Source organism: Arachis ipaensis, chromosome B5, assembly GCF_059453495.1.
Source record: "Arachis ipaensis isolate K30076 ecotype BB chromosome B5, ASM5945349v1, whole genome shotgun sequence".
NCBI lineage: Eukaryota > Viridiplantae > Streptophyta > Magnoliopsida > Fabales > Fabaceae > Arachis > Arachis ipaensis.
The window spans coordinates 152,050,540-152,071,566 of record NC_142440.1 but is presented as its reverse complement, the minus strand read 5'-3'; the positions used below and the strand labels follow the sequence as shown (position 1 = coordinate 152,071,566).

Genomic DNA, 21,027 nt, shown 5'->3' with positions numbered 1-21,027 from the left:
GTTACCTACTCTACTATAAATACACTAACACCCCTCGGGTATAAGATACGTTCTAATCTACTAAAAGCCTGCCTATAGCCCTTGCTAATTTAAGTATCAGAGTCTCTTGCAGGTACCACCTCCCACTCCTCATGAGGAACTCAGACAGGCGGCATCTCACCATCAACAAGTCGGACGCTGCCATACAAAGGGATCTGGACCTCACGTTCAGACCCAAATCAACGTTTCAGGTAACTCTCGGAACATTGGCGCCGTTGCCGGGGACCTGAAATTCATCCTATAACAATGGCAGACAACCAGTATGAAGATAGTCATACGGCATCTGAATCTGAAATTGAGTCCCAACCAGAGGACAATGCCCTTATACTACCTCCACCACACCAAACACGGGAACCCCATAGAGAAGGGCCATCAGAAAATACCCGACCAAGATGGATTCATTCAGAAATTCACCATCCTGAAGACAAGGAGCCTCCTCAAACAACGGATATACTAGGCCTAGTCCATGGTCAATGAGAGCGGTTAGAACATCTCGAGCACGAAGCTGAGCGACAGCAGGAAGCAGAACGAGAACTGCGTAGGGAAGTAAGACGGCAAAGGGAGCTAGAAGAAAAGCTCCTCAATTTAGAAGCCGATCTGCGCAACCAGAGTAACCGAACAGGTCGGGATGAAAGCCCCTTAGGTGGAGAAGACCCATTCGTAGAAGAGATCATGTGGGCTAAAGGTTCCAGAAAATTCAAAACACCCGACATGAATTTCTATGATGGGACGACCGACCCAAGGCACCATCTTAGCAACTTCAAAAGCAAGATGTACCTGGATGATACCTCTGATGCTACCCATTGCAAAATCTTCCCAACGACCCTGACCAAAGCAGCAATGAAGTGGTTTGACCACTTTCCCCCCAGGTCAGTAACTAGCTTTGACGACTTGGTAAGGAAGTTTCTAACCAGATTCTCCATCCAAAAGGATAAAATGAAGCACGCCCTGAGCCTACTAGGAATCAAGCAAGAGGTCGGAAAAATCCTCCGAGACTACATGGAGAGGTTCAACAAGGCATTCTTAGAGATTTAGAATCTCTCTACTGAAGCCGTGATCATAGGATTGGTCAATGGCCTTAGGGAAGGGCCATTTTTCCAGTCGATATCTAACGGCACCCATCTTCTCTTAATGAAGTCCAAGAAATGGTAGAAAAATATATCAACATTGAAGAGAATTTTCGACTAAGGGAACCTTTTCCCCAATCCAGCCAGCCCTATCCATCTCGGAAAAAAGAAAAAGAACCCAAAAAGAAGGAAGGCCAAAATCAAACACAAGAAGGTAGAAAGTCGGATTGAATACTGTGAATACTATAAGCTCTATAGACATTCCACCAACAAATGCTACAACTTGAAGAATGTCATAGAAAAGCTGGTCAAAGAGGGCTGACTAGACAGATACCTGACAGACAGATCGGGCGATTCGAGAAAGAGAAGGAGGGATGAAGAGGAAGAACGATAGGAGCGTCCACCTTAGACCCCAGAATGAAACATACACATGATCAATGCAGGGTTTGTGGGAGAAGAAATGTCAAAATCATCACGGAAACGAAATCTCAAAGAAGTATATCAAGTCGAGGAGGAGACCAGAACACCCGACTTGCCTACTATCTCGTTCACTAAAGAAGACGCCCAAGGGATAACACCTGGATACGATGACCCCGTGATGATAACAATGATCCTTCCAAACACCCACCTCTATAGGATCCTGATAGATCAAGGCAGCTTGGCAGACATCCTATTTAAACCAGCTTTTGACAAGCTTGGGTTAGAAGAAAAGGATTTAAAGGCCTACCCGGATAACCTATTGGATTGGGGGATACGCCAATCCAACCTCTTGGGTGCATCTCTTTGTACATCACTTTTGGAAAGAGTACAACGTCGAGGACACGGAGCATTGATTACATTGTAGTTGATGTAAATTTGGCATACAATGCCTTAATAGGACGGACAATCCTAAACCGACTCGCAGCTGTCGTCTCAACACCACATCTTTGTATGAAGTTTTCCACGACAGAAGGAACTGCCACCATTAAGGGGGACCAGAAGCTATCACGGAAGTGCTACAATGAAAGCCTTAATTCAAAAGGCAGTCCTGGGGGCAAAAAGGTCAACACGATTGAACTGGGTGGAATCCAAACTCGAGAAGAGCTGCACCCCCAATCTAGAGGCAAGACAGAGGAGGTACAAATCGGAGACCATGCTGAAAAAACCACAAACATAGGGTCTAATATGGAGGAAAACCTAAAGGAACAAGTAATTGGCCTTCTAAGGAAGATTTTTTATCTTTTCGCTTGGAAAGCCTCCGACATGCTTGGCATTGATCCCGACCTGATGTCTCATAAACTCGCAGTATATTCGGGCTCCCGATCTATTCAGCAAAAGCGTCGGAAGCTCGGACCAGAAATGACACAAGTCGTGGAGGAGCAAGTGCAAGCCTTATTGGAAGCAGGGTTTATAAGGGAAGTAAAATACCATTGTGGCTAGCTAACGTCGTTTTGGTAAAAAAAAAAAAATAAAATGCAAAGTGGAGAATGTTCGTCGATTACACCGACCTCAACAAAGTTTGTCCCAAAAATTCCTATCCTCTCCTGAGCATTGACGCTCTAGTCGACTCAGCTTCAGGATATCGATACCTATCTTTCATGGACACCTACTTAGGATATAACCAAATCCTGATGTACAAGCCATATTAGAAAAAGACCTCGTTCATAATTCCAAAGGCTAACCACTGCTATATAGTAATGCCTTTCGGTTTAAAGAATGCTGGAACTACATACCAATGATTAATGAACAAAGTATTTTCCTCTCACTTGGGAAAACTCACGGAGGTGTACGTAGACGATATGCTCGTCAAGACCAAGGAGAACTCGACATTACTGTTTGACTTCTCCAAGGTATTCTCCACAATAAGAAAACATGAGATGAGGCTGAACCCCTCAAAATACACCTTCGCATTGGAAACTGGAAAGTTTTTAGGGTTTATGTTAACCCAAAGAGGTATAGAGGTAAATCCAGGCAAATGTCAGGCTATACTCAACATGAAGAGCCCGACTTGTGTCAAAGAGGTACAACAATTAAACGGAAGGCTAGCAGCCCTATCCAGATTCCTTTCTGGATCAGCTCTGAAATCACTTCCCTTATATTCAATCCTAAGAAAAGGGAAGCAATTTGAGTGAACCCCAGAATGCGAGCAAGCCTTTCAGGACTTCAAAGTGTTTTTGGGACAACCCCTAATACTTACCCGACCTATTGAAGGGGAAGAGCTCGTATTATACTTGGCAGTAGGAAGCTGAGCTATAGCTTCAGTCCTGATCCGAGAAGATGAAAAGGGACATCAACCTATCTATTTTGTCAGCAAATCCCTATAAGGGGCAGAATTGAACTATCAAAAGATAGAAAAGTTTGCTTATGCCCTTATCCTCACCTCTCAAAAACTCCAACCTTACTTTCAAGCTCATACCATCAAAGTCCGCACTAATCAGCCGATAAAACACATTTTACAAAAGACAAACTTGGTAGGAAGGATGTTGCAATGGGCTGTAGAGTTGTCTGAGTTCGATCTAAGGTACGAAGCTCGACAGCAATTAAGTCACAATACATGGCTGATTTCGTCGTTGAGTACACCGAAAGCCTAGGAGATCCAGCTACATAGAGCCTATACGTAGATGGGTCATCAAATAAAGCCGGAAATGGGGAAGGTGTCATTTTAGAAAGCGACCAAGGAACTCGGATAGAACTCTCCTTAAGGTTCGAGTTCCCTACTTCCAACAACCAAGCAAAATATGAGGCCTTACTTGATGGCTTGAATCTGGCTAAAGAAGTGGAGGCTGTCAGGCTGAGAAATTGATAGTGTTCAGTGATTCGCAAGTAATAACTTCGCAAATTAATGGCACCTATCAAGTCAAAGACCCAACTATGAAGAAGTACTTGGATGAAGCCCAAGGACAACTGACACACTTTCTAGAAGGATAAGTCCGACATATAGCCCAAGAATCCAATGTCCGAGATGATGCCCTCTCCAAGCTAATCAGCACAAAGTCAGGAGGTAATAATAGAAGTCTTATTCAGGAGGCTCTGCAAACACCATCAATATCAAAAGAGAAAAATAATCCAGAGGTATCAACCATATCCAATCAAAATTTAGGATGGATGACCCCTATAGTCAACTACCTCAAATTTAATGTCCTCCCCAAGGATAAAAAAGAAGCTAGAAGGCTTGTAATAGAGGCTCAAAATTACACGTTGGTCCACAATATTTTATACAAAAGAGGGATCTCAACACCCCTCTTAAAATGCATCCCGACCTCCAACACAAAGGAAGTCTTAGAGGATGTGCACAATGGTATATGCGAAAATCACTTAGGAGCTCGGTCACTAGCCAAAAAGGTGATTCGAGTTGGCTTCTTCTGGCCGATCTTACAAAGGGAAGCGCCCGAGTTTGTTAAAAAGTGCCCACCTTGTCAAAAACACGCCAAGTTCCACGTGGCACCATCTGAAAAACTTATCAGCGTCACCTCACCATGACCATTCGCAAAATGGTGTCTTGATCTGCTCGAACTATTTTTGCAAACTCCAGGACAAGTCAAATACCTTATAGTAGGGATTGATTACTTCACCAAATGGATTGAGGCAGGACCCTTAGCAACCATTACCGTCTAAAGAAGTCAAAAATTCTTGTATAAGAACATTGTCACAAGGTTTAGAGTTCCACACTCGATCATCACGGATAATAAAACTCAATTCACTGACTCAACTTTTAAGAACCTGGTGGCCGACCTAAAAATAAAATACCAGTTCACATCAGTAGAGCATTTTCAGGCTAATAAACAGGCTGAAGCCGCCAACAAAATCATACTGGTCGGGTTAAATTGTCGATTACAAAACGTAAAAAGAGCTTGAACCGACGAGCTCCCTCAAATCTTGTGACCATATTCGATTTGTTCATCAATCAAATTTAAATACAAATCGGAGGCTAGGTTTTCTCTCCTTCACAATACCTACCTTTCAATTTGTGTATTATTGTTAAAAAAAAATTAACTCCATATCGATACAATCCAATAACTTATAATAGCGTATAACACATCATGAAAATCTATTAAAAAAAACGAGCCACAGATTTGAGCCCTGTTACATTAATATAATAAGTCCCTATAATATTATTGCACTATGAGCTTCACTTTATACATCACATTTATTATAACAAGATTTTAAAAATTTTAAGGGAGCCAAAATTACAACTTCCTCTCTTTTCTCTAAAATCTGTTCTTGACTATTTTTATATTGTAGGGTATTTGTTTATAATTTATTTAATATTTTACTATAAAATAATTTTTTGTTGTTTAAATTTTAGTTAAATTAATTAAATTAATAAACTAATAAATTATTAGTCAAAATGGTTCGATAATTGATTCAATTTCCAAACCTTGGTTTTAACTTTTAAACTAAATCTTATTGTATTTCTTGGCAGTGTTGCCGCTTTGTATTTTGTATTTTGCTTTCATGATAGGGGTGGTTTTTGTCGTAATTAACTATAACTTATACTATACGTTTCTTCATCTTTAATTGCCGTATTTTGCTATTTATGTATTTAGACCATCTCCAGTAGGGAACTCATTCCAGTTCCTGTTTATGATCCACCTGTCATAAAAAGTAACTCCACATCAGTTTTTGCGTCATAAACAATAAATAAGAACTCAAAGCATCTCTCTCTTCTCCATTAGGAGGAACTAACTTTAGTCCTTATTGTGGTCCCACTTAATTAATTAATTAAAATATTTAAAATTAATATAATTAATTTTTTTCAATAATATTATTTAAATTTATAAATTTAAAAATAATTCATTATTAAAAGATATTAATATTAAATAAATTCATATATAATAATAATACACAATATATAATTCGAGATTATACTAATTTATAATTTTGTGTTTACAACTGCTAATTTTAATAATATCATTAGCATTTTAAATTTTAAAAATAAAAATAACCAACTCAACTAAAAATTATTTTATAAGGTATAAAAATTAAATTTATTTTTTAATGTAAGTAAATTTAATTAATTATAATTTAATATAATAATATAAATAATATTTAATATTAATTATAATATAAATAATTAATTAAATAAAAACTTAATTATTTAATCTAATTAATTATTTAATTAATTATTATTTAAATAATTAATATAAATTATTTAAATAATTAATATAAATTATTAATTAAATAAAAATATAATTTTTATTATAATTATTACTAATTTAATTATTATTTAATTATTTAATTATTTCAGATTTTATATTATTTTTTTTATAATAACTTGCCAAATGGCAAGTTGTTATTGGTTAATTTGAGTCCCTGCTTAGAGGGACTCCCTTACCTTGATCCTTGTGCAGGAACTCAATCCTTCTCTCCTCCAATGGTTAGAGTTCCTATATGTCAGAAAAAAGTCAAAGAGGAACTCACCATTGGAGGTGCTCTAAGACCATTTCCAGTAGGGAACTCATCCCAGTTCCTATTTATGGCCCACCTGTCATAAAAAGTAACTCCACATCAGTTTTTGCGTCATAAACAATAAATAGGAACTCAAAGCATCTCTCTCTTCTCCATTAGGAGGAACTAACTTTAGTCCCTATTGTGGTCCCACTTAATTAATTAATTAAAATACTTAAAATTAATATAATTAATTTTTATAAATAATATTATTTAAATTTATAAATTTAAAAATAATTCATTATTAAAAGATATTAATATTAAATAAATTCATATATAATAATAATACACAATATATAATTCGAGATTATACTAATTTATAGTTTTGTGTTTACAACTGCTAATTTTAATAATATCATTAGCATTTTAAATTTTAAAAATAAAAATAACCAACTCAACTAAAAATTATTTTATAAGGTATAAAAATTAAATTTATTTTTTAATGTAAGTAAATTTAATTAATTATAATTTAATATAATAATATAAATAATATTCAATATTAATTATAATATAACTAATTAATATAAATTATTAATTAAATAAAAACTTAATTATTTAATCTAATTAATTATTTAATTAATTATTATTTAAATAATTAATATAAATTATTAATTAAATAAAAATATAATTATTTAATATAATTTTTATTATTATTATTTTTTTATAATAACTTACCAAATGGCAAGTTATTATTGGTTAATTTGAGTCCCTGCTTAGAGGGACTCCCTTACTTTGATCCTTGTGCGGGAAAACTCACTCCTTCTCTCCTCCAATGGTTAGAGTTCCTATATGTCAGAAAAAAGACAAAGAAGAACTCACCATTGGAGATGCTCTAAGGACTCGCTCGAAAAATTTTAAAAGTTATTTTTTTTAATTTTTTATTTATAAAAAATAATAATATTAATATTTAGTATAATTTTTAAAATTTAATTATAATTTTTTAAAAAATCATTTAAATATTTATAGAAAAATTTAAAAAATAATTTTTTTATAATAATTTTTTTATTATATTTCTTTTAAAATTAATATTTTTAAAATTAAAAATTAAATACAAAATAATTTATTTATAAATTATTTTTAATATAAGTATTTATTATTTAAATTATTTTTTTAAAAAGAACTTAATTAAACTATTTATCTAAATTAGACCCTAAATTTATTAATTAGTGACAAATTCTTAAATAAAATTTAATATTACGATAGATTAATTTTTGGTCTCTCCAACGGAAAGATATCAGAAAAAAAAACCAAAAAATAAATAATGACTATGCCTTCTTTCCAGAGAAGTCGAAAATGTTATAGAAATATGTGATTACGTGGATACAAGAAAGAAATTTGGATCATTTGAAATTTCCATTAGTATAGGCTCTGAACAATTGGACTTGAAAATGTTTGCAGCCCCGTGATTGAAAGACGTGTTTTACAGCACTCTCCAATTAAACTTATGCAACTATGAAAGAGTTTTGAGGTATTCCAGTCATTTTAATCTTTGATTTCAATTGTATATAAATTTATATAAATTATTTTATGATTGAATATCTAAAAGGCTAAAAGTTTTTTCTAAACTTTCAGACGGAGAAAAACTTGTAATTATTCACTAGTTACATACAAGTGTATCTATAAGAGAAATTTTGCCAATCAAGTCAATTATCGTCTAACATATAGAAAGATTAAGAAGTTAGCATATCTTAGGTTATAGATGTTTTATTTTATATTTATAGAAAAGTGTATTCTTTTAAATTATATAAAATTGATATTTAACGACTAAAATTTTATTAATTATCAATCATCTTAATAAATTTAATTTATATCTTTCTTTTATTATTTATCAACTTTAATTAATATAATTTACGAATAAAATATATATATTTCATTGTTTGAATTAATTAATCAAATATATCTATTTACTTAATCTACTAAAATTAAAATTTTCTTTCTAACTAATGAAAGTGAGGTGTCGATTTTTCATGAATTTATTTAAAAATATATATATAATTGAAAAATCATAATGCAATCAATTTGTCTTTTATTTAAAAAAAGAATGAACTAAAAATGTAATCGATATACAATAAAAATAAATACCAAGTATATATATACATTTGAAGAGGTAGAGTTTGGCAAAAAAACTTGAAGATATAGAATAATTTGATACAGAATTTTTAGTCGATTGTTTCATATTAATCAATTTTAAAAAAAAAATCCATTCTATGCTATAATTTAAAAATTGAAATGTAATGAACTAGAGATTTTATTTATAAAAAGAATCAATAAAAAAATATATTAAATATAGTGGGAATATATCGATCAATCATGACTATAGAATTTTGAATATATAAAATTGAGTGAAAAATTTAATAATAAATTTATTCCCTCTTATATATTCATTTAGTATTATAATTCCGTAAAAAGTAAAAATATATAAATTCAAAAGAGATTCTTACTTAAATAAACCCCTATTTATGTGATTTTGCGAGATTACACAAAGTGAGGATCATTGATGCTGTATAGCTCCATCAGAATTGTGGGTACTACATCATTATTTTCCTTATTTTAATTGTTGTTAAATTAATTTCTGCACTCTTTAAAAGAGTGTTTGACTGTCTATGAAAAATGTTTACTTCTTGGAATGCCGTTTTTTTTTTTTCTTTTCTGTTGTTGTTGGTCTTTTATGGTGTTTTAAAAACCTGATTACAATAGATTTGTTGGGAAAAAAACGTTATATGGATAATCTAGTATCTTTAGCAAAAGCCCATTACAATTTGATAAAGTAAAAATAATATCCATACTATAAGAAATTGATTAACAAAAATGATAGAGAATCATCATAATTTATTATTTTAATCATTATTTAATTATCAATTCAATTTTTTTAGACTAATAATCTAATAATATATTTTATCTCATACTTTTAAATATTAATGACTAATGGCCTTTTAGCATTTTTTTTCCTTATTTAGTAATTCAGCAATAGTATTAATTGTACTTATTCTGTATTGGAAGCAGTCAAATTTGAATTGCAGTAAAAAGTTAAAATTTTACTGACAAAGTATATCAGTTACAAAAAACATCCCATCACTTGCTACCCTAAAAAAGTTCAAAATTTAACATTATTGCAGAACCCACAGTGAAGAATGGACAATTTCTAATGGGCCCAATAACAGAACCATGAGTTTTGGGTTGTCTTGTCATGGACCAAAAGTACCAAACTTTGTTTCTATGCAAATCAATTACTTTCGTTAGCTCAAAAAAAAAAAAAAATTAATTACTTTGACTATGTGCTTTCTTCACTCCAAATCTCACACATCCTAATTGGTTACTGCATATACAAGTCGAAATTCGAATTATTAGATCAACCCAAATTGATTAATGGACTCGGCTATTCAATTTGAAAAAAAAAAAAAAAGTCCTTTTTGAATGCAACAATACAAACTGTAACATATGATATTGATATGGAGTCTTAAAAATACAATAGTAGTACTAACATTACTATACCTCTTTTCCCACAGAGTCCCTCAAGGCCCCAATAATGCAACAACATTACTGTAATGTTTGCTCTCAATTAGACACCTGCTGACGCACATAACCATTTGTTGATATAAACATTTCAATTTTCATTTTGTTAAGACAAAAAGGGAATGGAAGTGGGCACATCCTACCCAACTTGAATAAATAAACAGCACCAACAATGCAATGGTAAACATAACATAACAATTTGGTGATATGTAAACATTAAGGACACAGATTCAAATTCCAAGAATTCCATTTGTTGGAATGTAAAATAACCTCAATAAAATTGCACGGGTAATTAATCTCTTGATAAAAAAATACAAAACCAGGGACACCAAGAGGGGCAAGTGAATGTTAATTGGAGACACAAAACAAGTGTCTCAAAAAGACTCATGAGGGTACTAAAAAAAACTACTAAAAACAATGATATTGTCAGTATTGCATTGCTCCAAAGAAGGTCCCATTATATACAACAATGAATTGGGGCAAAATGGTCCTTTGGGTCATCCCAAATGACCATGCAATTGAAAAACGAATAATTAACAACTTAATTGCAATAACAATAACAATAATAATCATAATAATAATAATAATAATTCACTCATTATGTTGGTCTGAGAAAGAAATCCTTCCAAAATCCAAATGAGCAATTTGATAAAGCTCTAACCAAACCTCGTCAGCCTCAAATCCAGCATTGACAGTGACACTCTCCAGTTCATCGTCCCTCCCAACAACAACATCATTGGTTTCCGATGATGTTGATTGCACGACAGCGACAGCATCAAAATCATTAGTAGTAGTAGTACTACTACTACTAGTTGTTGTAATAGTAGAAGAAGAACATTTGCATCTTCTCTTGTTGTGTTTGATCAGTGTTTTCTTCTTCTTGTTGTTAGATGAGGAGGAGGAAGACGACGACGACGACCATGATTTCTTGCCTAAGCGGAAGCACCTTCTTCCGACAACCCATGGAGCCTTTACAAATGCTAAGGCGAAGCAGTGCAAGACCGCGCACGGACAGCAGCATAGCGCGACACAGTCGGCTATGAGGCCAGCCGTGCACGACTTGCACAGCTTCGCCGAGCACTCCATTGTGCTCTCTCCTCCTCCTCCTCCTTCTTCCGTCTCGGAAACAGGTGGAAGAGGAGGAGGAGGAAGATGGTGATTTTTCTTGTTGTATTCCATGTGAATGGAGTCTTAATATTTATGAATGAATGGCACCTGCAAAAACCTTTACATATATATACACTATTAATATGAATTAATTAAATTATTAAATCATAAAATTTCAATAACGCTCATTCTATCATTCTTCTTCTTCTTCTCTTCACTGTTACTTCCTTTCCAATGTTACTTACTCACCCCCCTTTATTTATGAATTCAATAGGATCTTTCTTCTCTCTCTCTTTCTCCCCTTTTACCCCCCTCTTACTCTTCCTCACTCCATTTTTTTTCTTCTTTAAAATATATACTACCTCTAGTAATAAATAATAACAATTTATATGACTTTCATATTGTATGGTTTTGTAGCATTTTATATGTATATATACAATTATAATAGTCATGTATAAAAATAATTGTCAATTTATTAAAGTTTATCCGGTCCTTATATTAAAAAGTTAGAAAATATATTATTATTATTATTATTATTATTATTATTATTATTATTATTATTATTATTATTATTATTATTATTATTATTATTATTATAGTTCTATTGACCGAAAACAGCAAAAAAATCTTGATTAAAATGTTAACTCATCATAAATACTATGAGACTAAAATGCATAGAACATTAAATTTCAAAAAAAAATGTTGATGAAATTAAGAAAAGAAGATTACCTCATATACAAATAAAAACATTATTATTATTTTTATATAATATTTAATTATCTAAAGATTATACAATAACTTTAAAAATATAAATGAAATTTAATTTGGACGGTAAAAAAATACACTAATTATCTATGAAGGTAAAATGGATGTTAATACTACATAAATTTTGGTATTATTAAAGAAATATTTTTTTTTCTCAAAATTAAGTACTATTTACTATAATTGTTGCAAATAAGGAAATCGTTCTAGAAATAGTTGTCTCATAATAAATTGACAGAATTCCAATTATTTCAGTTACATTGGTGGTTGAGTGAAGTCCTCTCCAATATGAAAATTTTTTAAGATATAAATTACTCATAAAATTTTCAGTCCATTTCTTTATTATGTTCTGCTTAGTGCGTTGTTCACCATCCTTCATTCTTGTTACTAAAATTAGTTTTATTGAATTTAGTAAACTTTTAATGTATGCTAAAGATTTAGATAAAACCAAACTTATTATATATATAACACTGATAATAAAATTTATTTATTTTAATTATTTTTTCCCCAAGAAATTGACACCTTAACTCAAATTGTATTCAAAATAATCAATGCATTCATGTCTTTCTATATATGTCATATATTGATATATGATGCGATGTTCATGCATTTAAGTAACATCAAAAGGGTGCAATGGTGAATGTGGTAAAAGTAACAAAAGTGAGATCAAAATTAAAGGGGTAAAAACTTGGTAAAAAAAAATAACAGAGAAATTTTTACATTCACGCGCTTTACTCATAGGTTGAAATGCATTCAAGTTTAGGTCCAATAGCAAAGAGTGGTGAGGAGTAAAAAAAAAAAAAAAAAAAAAAAAAGCAAGCTAGCACTTTGACTTTTGTTATTGAATTCAGAAATTCAGGGAGAAAAATATTTGTACTATGTTTTAGAATATATTTAATATTTAATATTAACATGTATTCTTAAAAAGTAAAAATCTTCATAATTTTTTTAAAATTTATATTAAATATTTTTTTATAACAATACAAATATTTATAGAGAAAAGGTGAGTTTGTGTACTTGTTTGTGTTTTGAAAGAATGAATGTGTGGCACTCAACACTTTCTCTCTTGGAGGACTCCCCATTTGACCAATGACCATTCCTGAAGCTGAGTTATTGCTATTCATTTATTCAGTATTCAATATTCGTAAAAACTTCAGTTAAGTGCCTTCAATAACTTTTCAAAACGAATTAGATCAAAATTCAGTGTCTGTTTGACTTGGGGAAAGCTTTTTTTTTTTTTTCATTTTTAGCTGTGTTTTTTAAAAAATGTAAATCAAACATAAAAAGGTAAATTATTATTTTAATCTCTGTTGTTTTCATTAAATTTTAATTTCGTCTCTAACATTATTTCAACGTTCTATTTTTATCTTAAATGTTTTATTTTGTCTTATTCTAATCTTCTAGTCAAAATTCAAATTTTTTTCTTCCAAAAATTGTAATTATACTAATCATAGTATAGTTGTTCTAATAATTTGAGAGTGAAAATAACAGAAGAATAAGAGAAATCATAAGATAATAATAAACAAAAAAGGTATTTTTGAAAAAAAAAGTGTTAATTTTGACAAAAAAGCTAAAATAAATCAAATTAATATGTTTGAGATAAAAAGTATAACATTTTAAACGTCAGCAATAAAATTGAGTTCTAGTCCAAATGTTAGGGGTTAAAATAATATTTTATCTAAACTAAAACTATAAAAACATGATTTTATTTTATTTTTAATTATTTTTTTCATTATTCTAATTTAATTTATAAAAAAGTAGATTAATAGATTGCTAATGATGGCAATATTGGTCATGAAATGAAGTTAAGTATGCAATATAGTAGAGAGTTAACACTAACAAAAATTATTTTTAGTGAACAATTTTTAGTAGCAATAATATATTGATTATTCTATATCTTGTTAATATAGATTTTTGCGATAATTATATATTTATTATTATTACTATATATATTTTTGTAATTATTAAAAAAATTTATTGATAATTATATAATTACAACTAAAATTATTTAGCGATAAAGCATAAAATTACTAATATTTAATATATTAGTAATTATTTTTATTGTTGCTAAAAAAAAAAAATAATCACTAAATATAATTTTTTCTAGTAGTATAGGTGTAAGGTAAGGTAGTCCCTAAAAACCAAGTGGTGAGTGGTACATTTATATAGAGTGGCATTAACATGTTTTTACCTAAAATAAAAAGCTATATGCAGAACTTGGAATTATTACTACGTGCGAGTGAAAATGAATAACAGAGAATAAATAGAGAAGGGTATGTAGGGTGCCAAATTTATGAAAATAGAGGCTTTCATTAACTTCTTCAACTTCAACCCAATATATTTTATTATTGGCAAAATATAATGGTAACTTGATCCCTTGCTATGCCTTTTATGGTTTGCATTGCAATTCGCAACTATACTATTCTACTGCCATCTCTATGTGCACATTGCAGCCTCTTCTTCTCCTATATGTCATTTATGACGGTTAGATACCTTTTAGCTACCCTTTCTTTTATTTTTCTTTTTGCTTTTTTCCATTATTCTCTATTTCGACAGGTCAATGACTAATTTATCGTAGATTAAAATTTTATTTAAAGATTTTTTATTGGTCAATAAGTTACTACACGTATAAATTAAAGTGAAATTTAAACCATTGATATTTATTTAAACGGACAAGTGAGCTAACTATTCGACCAATCTAAATTGGTTATTTTATAGCTACTTTCTTATACTTATTTTATTCTCTTAAAAACATTTTACTTTGTTATTTTTGTTTTAATTATATATAGTATGTAGATATTAAGTAAATTATATAGCTTGGTCTAAAGTTCAACTCATGATTTGAGATAACAAAAATTATATTGGAATATATATGATTTAATAATTTAATTTAATTTTTCAAGAGTTTAATTTTGATTTTCATTGATAAATATATAAATCCTTTTTTTGTATCATCAATGAAGTTTTATCCTCATGAATATAATTAGTTGTATTATAACGGTAACTGTGTATGACAATATGAAAAAAAAATGTAATTTAGTTGGAAAAAGATATATTTTTATTAGAGATCATAAAATAATTATGAGAAAATCCAGAGAAAGAAAATGTGATGGATGTGAATTATTATTATATAATATATACATAGATGACCAAAGCCAAACATTATCAAAAGCATGAATTGAAATATATGCATAAACAAATACAAATAAAATGATTTTTCAATGTAAAAAATTGAAATTTAATGTGAATAGGAATGACAGAGAGAAAGGTAGAATACCACATCAATTACCAAACTCTTGAAACATCACTCAATATTTTTTCACTTCAATTTGATGTAGGAATCTTAAGAGTAAGAACAGGTCATGTTCTATATAAATGGAATGCTACAAGGGATTAATATATTACGGGTAAAATAGTAAAGAAAGATAATGTATTGATTTTTTTCATATAAAAAAAAAGGGGAACAGTGAAATTTTATAATTTAATACTAGTGTTACCAAACATGACATAACATTGTAATCGGAAAAAAAGATGCTCTTCACGTGCATTCTTTTTTTGAAACAAAGGGGAAAAAAAAAAGAAGAAGAGAGATAATAAAATGGAATGTAGGTATTTTAAGACTCCTCTTTGAATTTCCCAATGATATGTTTATAAGTTTTACTTTTGGAGAAAAAAAAATATATTGTTTATAAAGTTTAGTGCATTAAAAAAAAAGATATATATAATATTGTAATAAGGTAGTACTCCAAGAGATCATGTGTGCCCGATTAAAATAAAATGAAGAGGATGTTGAAAGAGAAAACAGATCTGGCAACCAAGGCTGCCAAGGCTGCCAAATTAATAACTATTAATTCTTCTTCAATTTCTAAAGTTAAGTATTGACTATACTATACAGCTATAAGTTAATAAGTTAATTTTACTACAGTCAAGTCCAAGATCTTTAGATGGGATTATGAATATTTTTTAATTATTTTAGAATTTTTATAATTCCATCAAAATTGTAATTAAGTTATATATATATATATATATATTAATTAAATTTTTATACTGTTTTTAATTTTATAATTAAATATTTTTTTATAAATTAAAGATATTCATAATTAAAAATTTAAATAAATCTTTGATCATATATATTTTTAAAAAAATATTATATTAATTTTAATATTTTTAACATAAAATAATCTAAATACAAAATTAAAAATAATATAAAAATTTAATTAAAAATATAATACAACTATAAAACCTAACAGAATAATTAAAATTTTTTTTTAACCCAAAAAGATTTGTCGCACATTACAATACATTCTTTTACATTGGCGGTTAATTAAATATCTGTAGTAGTTTAACTTCTTGACCTTTATTTGGGTTAACAGTGAAAGTGGTATTTAAATGATGGGTAATGTTAGGTAGACAAAAAAAACAGTAAGAATTTGTCTTATTTAACATTAATTAATTATCGCAACAATTAATAAATACTAAATAAGGTAAGTTATGGGTGTTTTTGGCTGATTTTTTTTGTTACCAAACATAATAATATCTTATACTAGTGTCCTAAAAAAATATAATAATAAATTAAATTGAACTTTCTATTAATTAAATAATGATATGTTATAAAATTATTATTTTCGTACTATATTATTTAACTGTTGTAAGAATCAATTTAATTCGCAATTATATATTTTTTAAAACCTGGTTTGAGACGATATTCGATTTTTTGAAAACTAAATTAACGTATAAAAAAGTGGAATCTTCATAAAAAACTATTTTTACCGTTAACTAATTATATTTTCAAATATTTTATAACTATGCCTATGTTTCCGTCAATGTAAACTCACACAAAATGACATGCTATTAGGGCTACTCTACAACCTATAGGACTATATAACAGTGATATACTATTATGGCAGGGTATTGTAGCAGCTATACTAATAATGAACTAGGTAATGAAACTTTCTCTAGGTGCTATTTGCATACAGTAGTAAATAAAAAAATTAATAATCATTAATTTAATTATTTATATAAAATATAAAAAAAATTCTTAGTGTTCTAATAATTTTAATTAGTTGTGATTCAAAAAATATAAAAAATATATAATATATATTAATTAAAATTAATGGTTAAAATGATTGAAACATTGATGTTTCAGAAATATTTAAAAACTTTTTAAAAATATATATTAAAAAGAATTAAAAATAAAATATATATTTATATATAATAATTTAACGATTAATTTTTTATAGGTATACAATATTTTTTAATATCCAATTATGTCACATAAACAAATTTTATAGATGTCCCATTCTTCGAAACAGCTTTATTTATCTTTGACGTTTAAAATGCTAATAACCTAACTATAGTAAATCATTAGAGTAAATGAAAAAAATAAAATCTAATAAAATCAATAATAGGAGTAGTAGTGCTTTTCTATATATATATAGTCACTAAATGTCTAAATGAGGAAATTGACATTAAAGTCCCTTTTGCCTAAAATGTAGATTATTTTGCAACATATTATGTGTTAATTTGGATTAGTTTTTTTAGTTAAAAAATATTTTTTAATAAAGTATTTTTATTTAATTTAAAATCTATTTGAATATGTCTTTTAAAAAAAAATTATTTAAAAAATTAAATTATTTATTTGTTCTAAAAGCTAACAATATCTTTTTGTTAAAAGTTAATAATACATTGTTTTTAAAAAAAGTAAAAACAAAATACGTTTTTAATATTTAAAAATTATTTTTAAAAAGCCTATTCAAATATAAAATAATTTTTATTGATAAAAAAAATCTTGTTTAAAAAGATGAAAAAATAAATATTTTTTTAAAAGACAATATGTCCTGAGATGACCTATATAAAGACTTATTTTGTAGCATGACATTTTTTTATACATAGATTATAAGTAACATATATATACTTGTAGTACTATTATAATTAATTCAAGTAATTACATTGTAGTAATTTAGTTCTAAGTTGATCAATGCATAACAAGTAGCATATGCTTTGATAAAACGTGTCATTATTTATATTTATTATTTTCTATTTTATATATGGATGTTTCAAACCTCACCTAAAATCATAAAAGAGTATATGTTTTGATTCAACTTGATGTATATATAGATGACAAAAATGAATGTTATTAGTTGGTTGATGCATGTTAAACATAGTTAAAGCATAAGAGTGAGGAAAATTGAGATTTAAACATAACTAACGAACTCAAATAATAAAAAACAAGCTAAGGCAATGCTATATATCCAATAAGATCCACATTCAAAGCATACATTACTGAAACTATCATGAACCTGAGTTGCATGCATTTAATTTATATAAACTGCTAATAATTCAATGAAAAGACAAATGAAGAATAAGAGTTTAAGAGAGTTTATTACCTAAATCAATTATGAGTTGTATCCTCTGATAATAAGAACTAGAAGTGTATAAATTCTGAGTTGCTTCAACTTCAGAGAAGTGGCTCTGATATGATTATGATGATTACGATCTATCTTAGTGAAAATTGTTTTCTTGATCTGATATATATATAATAAGGAAGCAAACTAAATAAGATATAGTTTTATTATGTAAGGAACAAGAATCTCTTTCTCTCACTCACGCTCTATCTGACTGATTCGTAATTAATTAATTAATTAATTAATTTCATCGTAGTCTGTAAAACTTTAAGAATTAAAAAGGCAAACCCAATTTTATATTAACGATGAAAGTAGAAATTCTGAGAGTGTAGAAATTCTGTCTCTGATGGAGTGAGAGAGTGAAGAAGATCAGAGTAGTAGAGTTCCAATAACATATGTATATGTATATGATATCAGTTGTTTTGATTTCTTTCACTTCAACCTGACCAATGTGTTCAGGCACGTGACACCCAGCCTGCACGTGCACCCTTTATTTCTTGTTTGCTGGTAAAAGGGGCATCTCAATTGATATTGATATTGACGAATCTTAGGAGAAAAAATAATGTGGATGAGGGTAAAGAAACTTAAAAGTAGAAGGATTTGGGCGGTTTCAAAGTTAATATGTAAAGCCTTCATCTCTTAGGATTGTTTAAAGGCACCGAGATATTAAAATAAGAATACAAACATATAAAATTGTGTTTGACAAATGAGACATGTACTAAAATATGTGTTAAAAGACTGTAAATTAATATATTTTATATCTATCTTAATAAAAAAGATACAAAAATATTAACAAAAAATTTAATTTACTTTTTATTTTTTTATTTTTTTATTAATTTTTTATAATTATATTTTTATTATTATATTTTTTTAAATTTTTAAATAAAAAAATAAAAATAAATTAGACTTTAATAATTTATTCTAGTTTATTATTAAATAAATTATAAAAACACTAATTTTTATATCTTTATTCTTTATATCTTATTTTAAGTGTTTTGTCTTATCTTATTTTTAGAACTGGATGCAATCTTAAAGTTGTAATTTAATTATACATTTATACTACAATCTTACTATTTGAATGTTCATGATGATACCAAATGTTACACTTTAATTGATAAGGTATATATGAGTACATGAAAAACAAAGTCGTCCCTTTTAAAACTGAAGCCAAACCTGCTCCTTAATTCATGTTATTCTAACCACTTGACCTAGAAGTTATTAAAAAGAAAAAGAAAGAAAGAAGTAAATAATAATAATAATAATAATAATAATAATAATAATAATAATAATAATAATAATAATAATAATTGGACACAAAGTAGAATATCTCCGTTATATATACTAATAATGTACTTATGTACTTGTTGATTTATTTTTTATTTATTAAATGTGTGTAAAAATAATAAAAATAAAATTAGTTAAGAAGATAAATTATTTATTATAACTTAACTAAAAAGGTTTTGAAGTCAAATATTAAAAATAACAAAAAAATATTTATAAATTATATATAATGAAAAATATACTTTAAACAAAAAAGTTGTGCACCAACTCTTTTTTATATCCTCATTGTATATAAAATATAGATCAATTATGTTAGATATACAGTACACTAAAATTAACCACTAAAATTAGTCATTAGTATGAAATATTTATTAAAATATAAATATATATTAAAAATAAATTAAATAATACATATATTTATATACAAATATATTGATGATTAATTTTAATAAATAATTTAAATATATAAATAATATTTTAAAATTAGATATATATAATGAATTAAAGTAGATAATTGAAACCAGGATTATTAGAACTTTTTTTTTTTTTTTGGTCAAAGGATTATTAGAACTGAAACCGATTGGTTGGTTCGACAAAAAAATCGATAAACCATATGACCCAGTTATATGGTAGATAATTGAAAGGTGTGTTTTTTTTTTTTTTTTGGTCTAGAGATGATTAAAAGGTTGAAACGGATAAAATAATGTCTTTTTGCTTTTTTTTAGTTATAGTAGAATGACTTATTTTAATAATTAATTTTAATGTGTGAATAACGTTTTTGAATTAGATATACATATAGTGAAAGTAGATAATTGAAACCATAGTTATTAGAATTGAATCTTTTTTTTTTTTTTTGGTCAAGAATTGAATCCTTTTTTCAAGAGATAATTGAAAGGCTGATTTTTTTTTTTTGTTTTTAGTTATCGTAGAGGGGTCTAAGTCCAGGAAAAGTAACACCCAAAAGACAGACAGACAGTACTCAAGGTTGAAATACCCTTAGCTAGCCCAATCCTCCACAAAAATATTACTTAACGGTGTTCAAGATCCCAAAAAGCCCATAGAAATAGGAAGCCCAAAATAGAAATAAAAAAGCCCTTATAAACATTCCCTTGACTCGTTCCACCACCAAAACCCTAATCCGAGTTTATTGGCATCGCAGCCATAGCCTCAATCCCTTCTTTCACTCTTTCTCTCTTCTTTTATATAAGACAACGCAACCGTGATTCTTAAAAGAGGGGACGAAGATGAGCATTGCTTGGAATTTCTGACACCTCTTGTATGAGAAATTTGAGTCGAAAGACTCTTTTTTCTTTGAGCACAGATAGCAACACTCTGAGTCCTCCTTTTTTCGATTCATTCCCGTTATTTGATTTGATTGAGCCTAATTTGCAATTCTTTGGTCACGTATATGCTAGGCCATGGAATCT

At 28.5% G+C, this 21,027-nt stretch overlaps 2 protein-coding genes and 1 non-coding gene across 3 annotated transcripts; 2 read left to right on the top strand and 1 right to left on the bottom strand.

The window, feature by feature from the left end:
• The first annotated feature begins 1,536 nt into the window (after positions 1–1,536).
• Positions 1,537–2,525, top strand: LOC148566246 (uncharacterized). The gene is made up of 2 exons (XM_088487468.1): positions 1,537–1,879; positions 1,984–2,525. Exons 1-2 carry the CDS (start codon positions 1,537–1,539, stop codon positions 2,523–2,525), a joined length of 885 nt encoding a protein of 294 aa, XP_088343594.1.
• A 7,813-nt stretch (positions 2,526–10,338) lies between these two features.
• Positions 10,339–18,408, bottom strand: LOC107642157 (uncharacterized). Its single transcript, XM_016345461.3, has 2 exons — positions 18,302–18,408; positions 10,339–11,271 (listed from the first exon to the last, which is right to left on the bottom strand). The coding sequence occupies exon 2, from the start codon at positions 11,223–11,225 to the stop codon at positions 10,638–10,640; it is 588 nt and encodes a 195-aa protein (XP_016200947.1). The 5' UTR covers positions 11,226–11,271; positions 18,302–18,408; the 3' UTR covers positions 10,339–10,637.
• A 2,429-nt stretch (positions 18,409–20,837) lies between these two features.
• Positions 20,838–20,939, top strand: LOC148566245 (small nucleolar RNA snoR1). The gene has a single exon (XR_015885271.1). It is a non-coding gene; the product is annotated as a small nucleolar RNA snoR1 (small nucleolar RNA).
• The last annotated feature ends 88 nt before the right edge of the window (positions 20,940–21,027 follow it).

Coding starts and splice junctions, on each gene's coding strand:
- LOC148566246 (XM_088487468.1), top strand. CDS start 1,537: ATGATCAATGCAGGGTTTGTGGGAGAAGAAATGTCAAAATCATCACGG. Junction 1,880..1,983: donor ACGCCAATCCAACCTCTTGG/GTGCATCTCTTT, acceptor ATGCCTTAATAG/GACGGACAATCCTAAACCGA.
- LOC107642157 (XM_016345461.3), bottom strand. CDS start 11,225: ATGGAATACAACAAGAAAAATCACCATCTTCCTCCTCCTCCTCTTCCA.